At 36.9% G+C, this 13,748-nt stretch overlaps 1 protein-coding gene across 2 annotated transcripts in view; it reads left to right on the top strand.

Moving 5' to 3' along the window:
* The first annotated feature begins 428 nt into the window (after positions 1-428).
* Positions 429-13,748, top strand: part of exd3 (exonuclease 3'-5' domain containing 3) — a 45,692-nt gene continuing 32,372 nt past the window's right edge. Inside the window, exons 1-14 of one of the 2 annotated variants that reach the window (XM_023960628.1) lie at positions 429-541; positions 2,798-2,828; positions 6,298-6,359; positions 8,188-8,349; positions 8,531-8,716; positions 8,805-8,858; positions 8,968-9,107; positions 9,219-9,325; positions 9,404-9,477; positions 9,628-9,666; positions 9,757-9,923; positions 10,904-11,051; positions 11,136-11,334; positions 11,426-11,532. In XM_023960628.1, the coding sequence (XP_023816396.1) occupies positions 539-541; positions 2,798-2,828; positions 6,298-6,359; positions 8,188-8,349; positions 8,531-8,716; positions 8,805-8,858; positions 8,968-9,107; positions 9,219-9,325; positions 9,404-9,477; positions 9,628-9,666; positions 9,757-9,923; positions 10,904-11,051; positions 11,136-11,334; positions 11,426-11,532 (1,479 nt within the window). In that variant the 5' untranslated portion in view covers positions 429-538. Of the gene's footprint in view, positions 542-2,797; positions 2,829-6,297; positions 6,363-8,187; positions 8,350-8,530; positions 8,717-8,804; positions 8,859-8,967; positions 9,108-9,218; positions 9,326-9,403; positions 9,478-9,627; positions 9,667-9,756; positions 9,924-10,903; positions 11,052-11,135; positions 11,335-11,425; positions 11,533-13,748 lie in introns of both variants that reach the window. The other variant, XM_023960627.1, reaches the window with a different exon arrangement.

The raw sequence follows: 13,748 nt of genomic DNA, 5'->3' as shown, positions 1-13,748 counted from the left end.
ACATTTAGCCATTTTATATGAATTCTTATCTTAAGTACCTATGTACATTTATGTTAAATAAGTGTTAGTTGTATAGCAAGGTAATATCAAGTTCTTGATCATTTAAATGTAGGATTCCCATCATTTTGTTTGTTTACACAATTTGACCAGCAGATGGCAACAGTTTCTTGTAACATGGCATGTGTCTCCTAGACTCACCGATAGATCAAGAATTTGACTTGGGATATTTCGCCCTATTTTTTATACTTCAGGCAGAAATAGTTTGCGGACAAAAAAAAGACTTTGAAAACTGTAATTTTGTACAAATAAAATTAGAATACACTTGAATATATATTGAATAACTACACATGTATGGAGAAATGTGGCCTATGACTTTGCCATAGATTCTAGTCTCTCAAACGTGTTAAGACACACTCTGCCTGAGACAAAATTCAGGGTTTAATATTACACATCTGAAAATGGAAGTAACGAAACAAACTACCAACTCTGATTAATCAAAACTAGCTGATTTAGCCAACGAGGTGAATTGAAGTTGTAAATGGTGAGTTCTTTCACATCGATTACATAGAATAGCTAGTTAGATAGTTGGTAATGTTTGAAAAGAAAAGGTTAAATAAAGCACCAGTGTTTTGAAGAGGGCCATCTCAACCTATCGTGCTACTGGAGCTAGCTTACATTTAATAAAACTGAAATTTTAGGCGTTCTTTGTTCAATGTGACGAAAAGAATGTTTCCAAACTAATGCATAGGTAAATTAAGTATTGAGAAATTCGTCAAAAAGTCATTGCCAGTAATTTCATAAAGTGAAACTCTTATTTAGAATTATTACACTTTGTAATTGTCATTTAGTGTATCAGAAAACGTGTAATCAAAGTTAGTGTCGCAAGCTGAAAACAGGTTTCCTGAGCTAGTGGTCTCCGTTTGGGTCAGAAAACAACACTAATTACTAGTATGGCAGATTGCTGACTTGACTGGTGTCCAGGATAGTCTTCAACAATCTTCACATGATGGAAGGAAAGCCACTCAGGTCATTACTAACAAAGCTGGTAGTTTCCTGCATATATACTCAAAAAAGTGTTGGAAATAGGGTCAGAAAAGCAACTGAACTGTTGCTCAATGGTCCAAAGTCCTCTTCTAAAAAAGAAATGCTGCTTTCGAATTGGAAATTATATTATGGAGGAAGAGTAGAGAGGCATCACTTCCACATGGCTTTCATGCTAGTGTAGATTTCTACAGTCAGTGGCGATTTGGGGTTATATGTCATCTTCTGCGGTTGGTCCACTGTGTTTCCCGGAGTCCACATTCCGTGCAGCAATTTACCAGGAAGTTCAGCAGCACTCTATGCTGCCCTCTGCTGGCAAGCTGGATAGAGATGCTAAATTAATACTCCCGTATAAGCATTAAGCATATAAAAATTAAGCACTTTGGTTACTTCTGCTTAAATAAGTGCTATACAAATAATAAATTGATTGATTGATTGTATATGCCTACAAAGTTACCAGAAGATGATCAATGACCATAATGTTTGACTGACCAGAGAATGGCTGGACCTGAATCTAATATAGAAAAAAAAAGCCCAACAATGCAGATGAAGAAACTATCAATAAAACCTAGAGTTTCAGAACACCTACCCTGTGCGACAGGCTGATCGCCTCCATTCCTATTGATGAAGCAGTTCAGGCAAAAAAGAGGCCCCTCCAAGTTCTGAGTGTACGGCATAGTTTTTTTAGAAGCCTGTGATTTGGGCTAAAAACATCCTTTTTGATTGGTCTCATGTGACATTTCAACTTTCAGAGGTATTTTGTGTTTTTTATAGATCACATATAATAAAAATGTTTGAAATAATGACTTAAAAAAGCTCAATGAATGTAATGAACGGATGAGTTTCATTTTTTGAAGTGACTGAAATATAGAACTTTTTCCCCCTACAAAAGTTGTACTTGATTTGAGAGTCTTAAGATAAATAATTTTGACTAAACCTATTTCTCAAAGTATGTTACTTAGCATATCTTTAGCGTTTGTCTACAAATGTTATGCAATTTTATTTTGCCATCTAGACAAGATCTTAGTTTCTCGGACCCAGAACTGTTTTTGCATCAACATCCATTTTAAGATCATATAACTAAAATACTTTTTCCCTTTTCATATCTAATACAGCATTAAAGTATGAAAAAAATTGTAACATTATTTGGTATGTAGTTTTACTTCCTAGCAAACAATCCATAATAGTTTCTCTTTTTCTGTTTAGTTCTTTGTCTTTATTTCTGTATTTTCTTTTTGTTTCATCATAAAATATGGAAATTTGCTTTTAGATAGTATGGAAATTAATATTTTAAACATGACCAAGCAATCTTAAAATTGTAAAAACATTTTGTTGAGTTGTAATTTACTTTCTCCACAAATTAAATGTACTTCCTTTTCTTACCACTAGATGGAGTGATCTGTGCGCAATAGAAAATACCCACAAGTTTGACTGCTTTCACTCCTCCTGGCTTAACGTTTCACTCTTGTGACTGCCAAAGGCCGCCTCTAGTGCCTGCAGATTTTCGGAAAGAGAGAATCAACCAGACTTCAGGCTTTAAAAAACATCCTGAGCCTGAAATCAAATATCACAGCCAGCTGGCAACTTGCCCTTTCTCAGGCTTTAGTTCCCACATGTTTTTCCTCGCTGCTGCTCAAAACAGCATGTTTTATGTGTTTAGCCTGAAATATCTGTGTTATGTTTTAACCTCTGTATATGTTTGAAGAATTTTAGGTTGTTAAAACCTGTTAAAACCTCTTTGTCTCTTTGTCCACAGAGTGAAATTCTCGCTGAAATGAACCACAAGGGTCAGTATTACACTTTCTGCATAATTTGTTATCCCACAAGAAGTAATAATGATTTAGGAAAACATTGAGAAAAAGATGAAAAATGATTTATTTTCATTATATGCATGAATTATTACAATAACTCTATAAGGAACTGGTTTACAAATGAAATATTGTTGTTTAGTCACTAAACAAATTTGCTTTATTGCCATTTTATGTAGATGTAGCTCTATTAATGAGCAAAAAGTTGCTCTTTTTCTAAATTCTGCAATAGATGCAAATGGTTTGACATTTAGAGGAAATGCGTCAGCTGGAGACGTGTATAATAAGTGTCATTTTCTGCAAGTGCCAGTACTCCATTCATTATTCGAGATTCTGCAATTGCACCACCGGCTTGAGGCTTGTTCTAGCACTCACAACATCCTACAAAAGCAGAGGAGCACTTCTAAAAGAATGTTGTGGCATCCCTCCAGTGGATTTATCCACTCGTGCAGCCACTGCCAAGTCACAGTAAAGCTGTTCTGGTGGCTGTAGTAACACCAAATGCCTCATTTAGACACTTGATCTTTGTTTTTTCTTTATTTTGGCAGCCGCTTGGCCACAAGCAGTCAGACCTCCTTGTGGAATTAATGTCTGGCTCACTTATGGTCATTAATAGCAAGAGTTTGAGTCTAAAATTGTTAAGTTTGAAAATTTCCATTTGAAAAAAAAAGAAAAAAAGATTTTGTGCTACAAAAAACAAAACAAAAAAAGGCTTCACCATCCCAGAGGTGAATGAGTTCATGTCTTGAAAGCAGGTTGGTGTACTTGAATGTGCTGTGATAGGGTTTATTATGCTGTAATGAATGGAGGAGCCTCCTGCTCTTATCATTTGCACACCAGCCAAGCCTGTAAAGAAGCTACATGCTCCACATTCCTCTCTCCACTCAAACAGACTAAAGAGGGTTGCACTATTTGAGTCAGTCCCTGCATGACGGTAGAACTGCAGTAAAGCACAAAGATGAGCAAAGGGGAATCCTGCAGCCATCTCAATATTTCCCATACATTTCGTAGTGTTTGTATGCATGTTTTAGTCTGTTTTAGTCACTAAATGCTGCTTGATATGTTATACTCTAATATAAATAAAGTAAATGATGTTTTAAGAAGCAAAAGAACATTTTTTGATAGTAAGGTTGGTGTTAAAGTTCCTTTCCGATACTATTTTGATCTATTGTATAATTGTTCCCAGTTGTCTGTCATTTATGATTACGCCTTTTTTAGGCAAAATCAAAAACTTGTGCCATTTTCTAGGACATAGTTTCTGAAAGCAGCAGTAGTTCATCAAAAAATTCGCCTCTGAGTAAGCCTTCCCGGACTTCCCATCATCCCTTTGTTTACACTCTGTGCTGCTAGCCTAAACCAGCACAGTGGCCTTGTGGTAGAGATTCCACCCTGTGACTGGAGGTCATAAGTTCAAATCCAGGCCGAGTCACACCAAAGACTCGAAAAATGATTGACACTCAGCAATAAGGGGTTGGATTGGGGGGTTAAACCACCAAATGGTTCCTGAGCTGCTGTGTCTGCAGGCGATGGGGAAGCGGTGAACAAAACGGAAAACACATTTCACACACCTAGGTGTGTGACTCATACTAGGACTTAAGCTTTAACTCACACCGCCAACCTGACACATTAGTGATTCAACAAAAATGGCTTGAAAAAGCGGAGCTATCTAGCCTCACAGTTTTGAGCCAGATGCCAGCTCGGATGAGATAAACATAAATGTACACGGATCTATTTGTCTGGAACTTGATGCATCAGAATGGAGCGGAGCAGGGAGCTTGTGGCTCGCCGATTACGGCTTCTTCTATGATACAAATGCGATTTATTTTCAAACAGCATTTGTTCCTCTGCTCCTCACATTGATTGGAATAAAAAAAAATACAATTTTAATCTTATGTTTCTTTATATATGTCCTCCTTCCTGAGAAAAACCTAAAACCCCAAAAAACATTATTATCGGAGTGGGATTTCATGGAGTTGGTTAAATAAAAGAAAACTTGAGAAACTTGCCAAAGAAAACCAAACAAAGACATAAGTTGGGACAATACTAATAATATTGATTGTTGTATATGAGAATTTGTTGGAGAAACAGTAAAAAAAAAAGTCATGCCATGAAAGCCACTCCAGCAAACAAGCGGCTGCTTCATGACAAATGCAACATAAAAGAGACGGACATGGCAAGGCCAGGAGAGAGCGCAGACCAACACAGACGAGCCCTTTGCTCTGCTTTCCCAGGCCTGTGCATCAGGAAGGCTTATTTTTTACAGCATGACCAGCGCGTAGCCTTTTCCTGGGGAAATCTGAGACAAAAATCAAGAGAGGCTTGTTCAGGGAGGGAGAGGAGAACAGGAAAACTGGCCTGTGGAAGGAAAGGGGGGAGGCAGGGCGGAGGCAAGAGGGCAGGTACACTAGAGGCCACACAGCATGAGCAACCAAAGGAAACCAAAAGGCTTGAAAGATTCTGTGTGTCCCCCCCTCCCATGGATCTCTGACTTCCACCTAAGCTACACTGACACGGTTTATTATCAGAAGCAAAGGAAATGAGCATGAACTTTCAACATATTTGAACATATTTTGTATGCAAATTTAGTTCAGGGACAAAGTTAACATGCTTTTTATGGGGAAAAAAACACACAATAAAACTTATATTATGATATTGTCAGACTTTTTTGCTACAGTATCTGAGTCTCTTCCATTTTTCATATTTTGATCTATTGTAAAAGCCCTACCCAGTGGTCTTTTTAGTATGATTAAGCCGTTTTTAGACCAAAAAAAAAAACCCCAAAACGTGTCATTTTTTAGGACAGTTCCTCCAGAAAAGTATGATAGAAATTCGCCCTTTGAGTTGTGGGCGGCACCGTTGGCGCCGAATCAAAAACACCAAAAATGACATTTTCATCCCAGTGGCTGTTTAAAAACAGCTGTAATATTTTTGCTTTCTTTAATTTTGCTCGACGCTTCATTCTGCTGAGCACTGCAAAAAGTACTTGCATCAGAGTCTAACACCAAATAAACTGAGCCCTTATTTTTAGATGAACTAAAAATGACTGATGTTATCTCCATCAACCATCAGGTTTGGTTTGACATTTGCTAAACAATGCAGACCATGCGTGGAAACTGACTGGTGCGGATAAAACAAGGCCCAAACATGTCACTTTGTGTTTTAAGAAGCAATCCTGTTACTTACAATGAAAAGTGGAATAGAGAAATATATACTATAAATGTATTTATAGATATCAAGATTATATGTTTAAACATTACATGTACAAACAAAGGATTTTGAATAAATGAGTGCTTGAATTGCAGTCCTTTTGACCTAGTTTAAAGCTAAACACTAATAGCTAAAAAAAAAAAACCTGCAGTGATCAGAATTTCTTTCATGTCTAGACAGATGACAGATTGAATATCCACCTCTTTGTGTTTGTGTGTTTATATGTGTGTCTTACCCTCAGGTCTGGATCCCATCTTGCTGCTAGACCATTTCTTTGAGCTATGGAACGAGAAGAATCTTCAGGTGGTAAGAGCTGCTTTCACAGTGTCCATCCATCCATCCATGCAGTCATCAGTGTTTACAAGCTCAGCAGGACTGACTGTAACTGTGTTTACATGCAAAGCTTGAACAGGAGGAAACATATCTGCACATCTTCAGCTAAAGCTTTCCAGTGATCTGTGTGTGTGTGTGTGTGTTAATGAAGACAGCAGACTGTTTGTCAGAAGGAAGGAATTTGTCTTGCTCTGAATGAACTTGAGAGGAAGATATTGAGTGGATAACATCTGTTTAGCAAATTAGGACACGGTGCGAGGCATTCTCACACAGATAATATTATCTCTTGTAGGAAGTTTCTAATGCTGCAGTTTATAGCCTTATCTCATGCATCAAAATGCGTCGCACATTTTTACAGGCTCCGAGAGCAAAGCTCCTGTGGCCGTTTGTCATCTCCATGATCTGTTTAGAGTTTCACGGAAAAAAAAAAAGTTCACCCAGTAATTAGAGGGTCGTTTTCAAGAGAACGATGTTGTTCAAGAGTTGTCAACTAATACATGGGGGAAAACTATATTAATAGTTGCTAAAGTGTCGTTTTTCTCTCTCAGATGAACACAAATGCCAATTTTTGTTGCATCTATTTCCTTTAAGTTAGGAATTTGTCAAAAATGTCTGGACTCATAAAGTCCCTTTTATAGCTTTGGTAAGCTCATGATGAAGTGAAGCTTATTCATAAACACAAACTGGACCAATTCATACTTGAGATGCCCACTAAAAGTGAAAAATGTGACACGCTAACGTTAAATGATTTTGAAATAAATTAGAAAATCAGTTGTTTAAAAACCCATTTTGGTGAAAATTGTGTTTTTAACATGTTCTTGTGGCATTTTTCTCATGATGGAAGAGAATTATGAAAAACATTAAGCTCAGAATTGTACTTCTTTCCGCAAATTGTTGTGAATCAGGAACAGAAATGACCGTAAGCTCTCCTCTTCGCTCCGTTCTGATGGATCTAGGGTCCTGCCCACAACTTAATGGTGAATCTCTATCAAACGCCTAGAAAAAGGAATTTTTTGTGATTCTGGCTAAAATTGACATAATCACAATTAAAAGACCGCAGGGGATGCTTTCTAAAATTGATCAAAAGATGATCGGATGGGACTTTATTTGAAGTTTTGGCAGTTTTTGCATGTCCTCTAGTATTTGAAGGTTGTTCTTAATGCTAAAATTGAACAGTACTGACTTTCTCTTGCAGATTGGTCTTTAATTTATGATTCAAGTTGGTCTTTTTTGTCATTTTTTTCACGTCTTTCCTCAGCAGAATTCCCCTCATTTGTTGTCAAGCTCCCATTTTCTGGCTGCACCCCCCCTATTTACTGAACAGTTGATTTGCACACTCCTGATGTTCCCCTCTGGGAATTTCTTTTGTTTTTGAAGATTAAGGACGGCCTCTTTCACTTGCTTTGACAACTTCTTCGACCACATGTGGTGGATGTTAAGCCGTGGCTGCCAAATGAGCATACCACACTTAGAATGAACTCTGAACGCCAGACGCTTCATCAAAATCAATGTTTAATAACTAGTGAGATGAGCCAAAACAACTAAACTGCTTATGCGTCAACTCTCCAGCAACGTTGAATCCATCAAACAGCTTGATTTCTTGCACATTTACTTTCATTTGAGCACGGCTTTAAGCAGAGCTACCCTTTAATTCCATTAGAAACAAATTACTTTAACTTTGAAATCTTTTGGCTTTTATCTAAAAAAAAAAAACTGCACCTCAGAGATTCAGTTTAAATCGAAGTCTACCAGCTAACTTTTCAACATTACATGTGGTCCTCTCTGTTTTTGTCCATAGCTGCGTTCAGCAACCCAGCAGGGGTTTTCCAAACTGTCTGAGCCTCTCGAGGCCTTACTAACAATCCTGGAGCGTTGTCCGGGCAAACAGAAAGGTCGGAGCCACACTCTGGGTTATCATATCCTCATGGATTTTCAGGCATGGATGAAGGACCACCCTCAGGTAGATGATCAAGATGTTCCAGATTTTGGTCTTTTAGAATGGTGTCAAACTTTAAGTTAAGTCAGCCTCATAAATATCTAGGATAACTTGAATGAACAAATTCCCTTTTAAAAAACGGTTTAAAATTAAACTAATTTCAATTTACGGTTTCTTTTTAAAACTTGTCATTTGTGTTATTCAGGTGAACTTGAGCTCAGTCCCTGAACAAAAAGCTCTTGCACTCCAGCATCGAGCCCTCGACTTACTAACAGACACACAGCCCGCCTTCGTAGATGCTCTCATCAGCATCTACCAGCTCAAGTCCTTAGACCCATCGATTCTACGACTCCATATTATGAATTTGCAGGACGTCAAGAATTACAAAGAAGTGAGTTTCCGAACACAAAAACAAACATTTGAAAGTCCTATAACAAGTGCAATGATAGTAAATCATTGGTTTTCTTTTTTTCTGGTAGGCTGCAATCCTCAGCATGAAGCTGGAAGTACAGGAAGAACTAAATATGGAAAAGGTGGGGTGAACATTAAGTGGCTTTATGGACTATGTTTACTTTAAGATCATAAATTAGATAATAACATTCCTAAATGGTATTTCTATTTTTCTAATCTTTTCATCCACAGATGTGTGTGCCTCTCATTGTGCTGGATAAGCTGTCGTTGGCAGAGGCGTTCGTCAGCGGCCGCAGACAGCTTGAACAACAACTTGTCTCACTGCTTGACTCTTGGTGTCACCCCAACTTCAGTGCTGAGAGGATTAACAAGTATGATATGCCACGTGAATGAGTAAAAACCAGCTTTGGAACGGAGCTGGGGTTGACATCAGTGTTGTAGTAGGCTATGAAATCCAACAATGTGCATGTGTGCCTCTGCAGGCTGTTTCCAGGCCTGACTCGGTCCAAACAGAACCTAGCACAAATCCATCCAAAGATCCTTACCAAGCATGTCTTAAGACTCATGGAGAAATTCAAAGTGGATCCAGGTGGGTTCCCGGCACATATGGGCTTATCAATAAACATTTTTTGGTGTGTTACTAATATTATGCTTTTTCTTAACGCAGCACTGTGTCCAAATGCGTTGCACAAGAGGAGATTAGACACTCTGCGTTACCTAATGTATAAAACCTTTGTGGAGGTGAGCAAAAGTCTAGACTTCCCAGCTGTTTTGTAATCATTGTTTGGCAACAGTTTGGAAGAAAAATGCATTCTGCTGTCCCCTCAGTTTATCCTGTTTCACTGCAGGGTTAGAAAAATGAATAGCAATGTTCTTTCTTTATTCTTACAGCAAGGTATGACTGAAGAAAGCTGGGCTGACCATGTGCAGGTAAGCTTTATTTAAAAAAAACAAAGACGTATACATTATGGAAACATCAGTGGGTTTTGCTTCATTTTTAGTTTTATGTCATGTCTGCAGAATGTGGTGGCAGATGATGCAGAGCTGCACATCCATTTGGTAGAGTTGTTGGCAAAGTACTGTGGTCTTCAGAAAGCCTCCCAATGGTCCCTGAGATACAACATACCAAGGAATCGACTTCCCTTTGGGGTGTGGGAAACCCAGAGAAGTCTGCCACCTGATCTGCAGTGAGTAGGAAATGATCAAAAAAAGCCACAAGCTCATAGGATGCGTAGGAAAAGTTGGAACCTTGAGTTTTGTTGCATGTTCACATCATTTTGAATTAACTATAAATCTCATTTTTTTTATCAATCTCCACATTCGGGAAAGGGGGAGGGCAAAGGGGTGGGTTAGTTTTACTACCGGTAATTTATTTTTTGCTAGTAATTTTTGTGCTTTTGTATTTTTTTTTAATTGTAAAGTGCTTTGAGCTGTGTCAAGCATGAAAAGGAGTTTTTTCTTTTTTCTTTTCTTTTTGAGTTTTATTAGAAATATAGGGTTATCTCATCGGTGTTGTTTAAAACGACAGTTTTTTAAACTTAAATATATTCAGTTTTAGTATTTTATAAATGACAAAATCATTTAATGGTAGCAGATCAGAACTTTAGCTGTTGGGGAGATTTCATTTAGTTTTAGCCCTTGACCCAAAATTCAGTCTTTGTATGTTAACATTAAACAATTTATTAAAATATCTTCTCTCTCTAATTCCAGTGGCTACTTTTAATATGATGTACAGTTAACTTAGTAGTTCCTTGTTCATTTTTTATTATTTTAATATATATTTAGATTTAATAATTATTTAATGATTTTCCACAGTATTTTTAAACCTTTTAACATCAATTCACTTTAATCTTTTTTATAAATGAGCAATTGCAACTTAAAAAAAGAAGAAAGGATTATAAGTTTAGCTTTAACTGGAATAAATTGTTTTTGATTATTCATTATTAAGTCTATTTAACACAATTTGTCAAGCCGTACATAAATTCCTGCAAGATTCTCGAGAGCAGTAAAGGTTTGTACTGTATCTTTAAAATAATCTAGATAACTTCTATGAAATGATCTTCTGTGGTTTATCAGTCCACTGTCCTTGTATTATCTTCTACTTTTTTATGTTCATTTTACACTTTGACATGCAAACAGGGAACCAACACTTGTGCCCTCTGCTCAGACAGATTTTTCCAAACGATTCCACCAAATCAGAGGAATGGCTGCCCTGTAATGCTGATAAGTTCTACCGGGTTCCTCTCACCAAAGACCAGGTTCACTTTGTGAACACGCCAGAAGCTCTTCAGAAATGTGGAAGCACATTGTTAAAGGTAAAGCCAGAACATATATTACTTTTGAAGATGTCATTATTTGAAAGTTTGCAGCTTTAATGGACTTTCTAATTGTTTTCCCAGAAAGGTGGGGTCGTAGGGGTGGACATGGAGTGGCAACCAACTTTTGGCTGTACCTCAGCTCAGCAAGTCGCACTGATACAGCTGGCAGTTCAAGACCAGGTTTTCTTGTTAGACCTCTGTGCCAGAGAATTCTGTCAACATCCAGGGACCGTTCGCTTCATCAGGACTTTCTTCTCTGATCCAGACATCCTAAAACTGGGTGAGAAAGAAACAAGCAAAACTCCATATCTGTCCTTTACCAATTTGAATCTAACTGTTCTGTAATGCTTTTTTTTCTTCTTGCAATTCAGGCTATGGAATGAGTGGAGACCTCAAGTCTCTTAGAGCCACTTGGCATCTGTTGTCAGAGACCCTGAAGACAGAGGGGATGCTTGATCTTAGTACTGTACACCAAAAGGCAAGGCTACCTCCTCAAATACATACATTAATCTTTTTGTTTAAAGATAGGATTTTTATTTTTTATTTTTTCCACTTTATTGAGCTATAATGTGGTCCACAGTCTATTCTCTGAGACAAATCTCCAGGAGGTTTTGGGTTATGTTTCTGCCACCAAAATATTTTTGGAAAAATTATGATCGGTATCAACTGGTTGTGTGTTCTCTGAATAAAATGGGAAAAGTGGAATATCTTGAGTAAAAGTCCTGCGCATTTTTATCAACAAAATTACTAGCCAAAAGAATTAAAAAACAACAAACTCTGAATACAATCTATGAAATCCTTGATCCCGAAACCAATAAAGTAACAAATAATCCAGAGGAAATTGAGAGAATATTCACTAATTACTATAAAAAGCTATATTCACAACCTACTTCAGCCTGTGAACAAGATAAAAGAAGCTTTCTGGAAAATATGGATCTGCCATTTATCGGATTAAATCAAAATAAACTACTTACAGCTGAAATTACTACAGAGGAAATATTAAAAACCATAAGCTGTTTGAAAAACAATAAATCACCAGGCAGCGACGGGTTTCCAGCTGAATGGTATAAAATATTTAAAGATGAGCTGACTCCAATATTACACAAATCTTTGAATTGGACCCTACAAAATAATAAAATGCCTATTTCCTGGTCCGAAGCAATTATTTCAGTTCTGTTGAAACCAGGGAAAAACAAACAGTCGTGCGCCAATTATAGGCCTATTTCAGTACTAAATATAGATTACAAAATCTACACGTCTATAATCTGTAACAGGATAAACACATTTTTACCTGACATTATTGATGAGGACCAGACGGGATTCATAAAAAGTCGCCAGACACACGACAACATTAGAAGAACCTTACACTTAACTGAAAGAGCCCAAAGAGAACATATAAGTACAGTTCTCTTAAGTATTGACGCGGAAAAAGCTTTTGACTGCGTTAATTGGGAATTTTTATTCTTAGTCTTAGAAAAAATGGGATTTAATAACAAATCAGTTGAAATTATAAAAACAATATATTCACAACCAACGGCTAAAATTAAAATAAACGGGAATTTAACAGGAACATTTAAATTGGAAAGATCCACTAGGCAGGGTTGTGGACTCTCCCCAACTCTGTTTGCTCTTTTTATTGAGCCTCTGGCACAGGCAATCCGAGAAAAACCTGAAATTAAAGGAGTTTCAATGAATGGCGTTGAACATAAAATAGGATTGTTTGCTGATGACCTAATAGCGTACCTCGAACAACCAGAATCATCAATTCCACAGTTTATGAAACTGTTGGGAACATTTGAAAATTTATCGGGATATAAAATTAATATTTCAAAAACTCAGACTCTAACATTCAACTATGTTCCCTCTGAATACATTAGAAACAACTTTAAATTCAATTGGAATATGACAAGTATTAAATACTTAGGAGTAGAAATAACACAAGACTTTCAACATATAAACATTAAAAATTATTCAGAAGTACAAGACAAGATAAAAAAAGACATAGAAAGATGGTCAACACTCCCACTAGATTTCAGCTCTAGAATCGAAATAGTGAAAATGAATATATTGCCGCGGTTTTTATTTTTATTTCAAGCTCTACCAGCACAGGTCTCCAACACTCAATTTGCAACGTGGGATAAAACAATATCCAGATTCATATGGGACAATAAAAGATCCAGAATAAAATATGGCACCCTCCAGCTTCCAAAGAACAAAGGAGGTATGGCATTACCAAAGCTAAAAGAGTACTACATCGCCTCACAATTACGGTACTTATGCTGTTGGTGTAACCCCCATTATACTGGAAAATGGAAAAATATTGAATGTGAAACTTTACAAGAACCTATTCAAAACATTATTGGTGATAAAGAGTTATATGAAACAAAGAAAAGGCATTTAGATCCCATAACAAATCATACACTAACTATATGGTTCAAACTACTCCAAAAATACAAAATCTTAAATAGTGCAAAAAAATTAAAATGGGTAGCATATGACAGGCAATTTAAACCAGCAGAATATGATCAGACCTTTAAATATTGGACTACAAAAGGAATAACAGCATGGTGCTTGCTAGAAAAGGACGGACAGCTGGAGAGTTTTGAGAACTTAACTAAACAATTTCACCTTGAAAAACAGGATTTTTTCAGATACTTACAAATGAGAAACTACCATAAGAAAGCAATACAGAGA

Source organism: Oryzias latipes, chromosome 12, assembly GCF_002234675.1.
Source record: "Oryzias latipes chromosome 12, ASM223467v1".
Classification (NCBI taxonomy): Eukaryota; Metazoa; Chordata; class Actinopteri; order Beloniformes; family Adrianichthyidae; genus Oryzias; species Oryzias latipes.
Note: the sequence above shows the minus strand (reverse complement) of the source record. Positions and strands in the feature narration are given on the sequence as shown.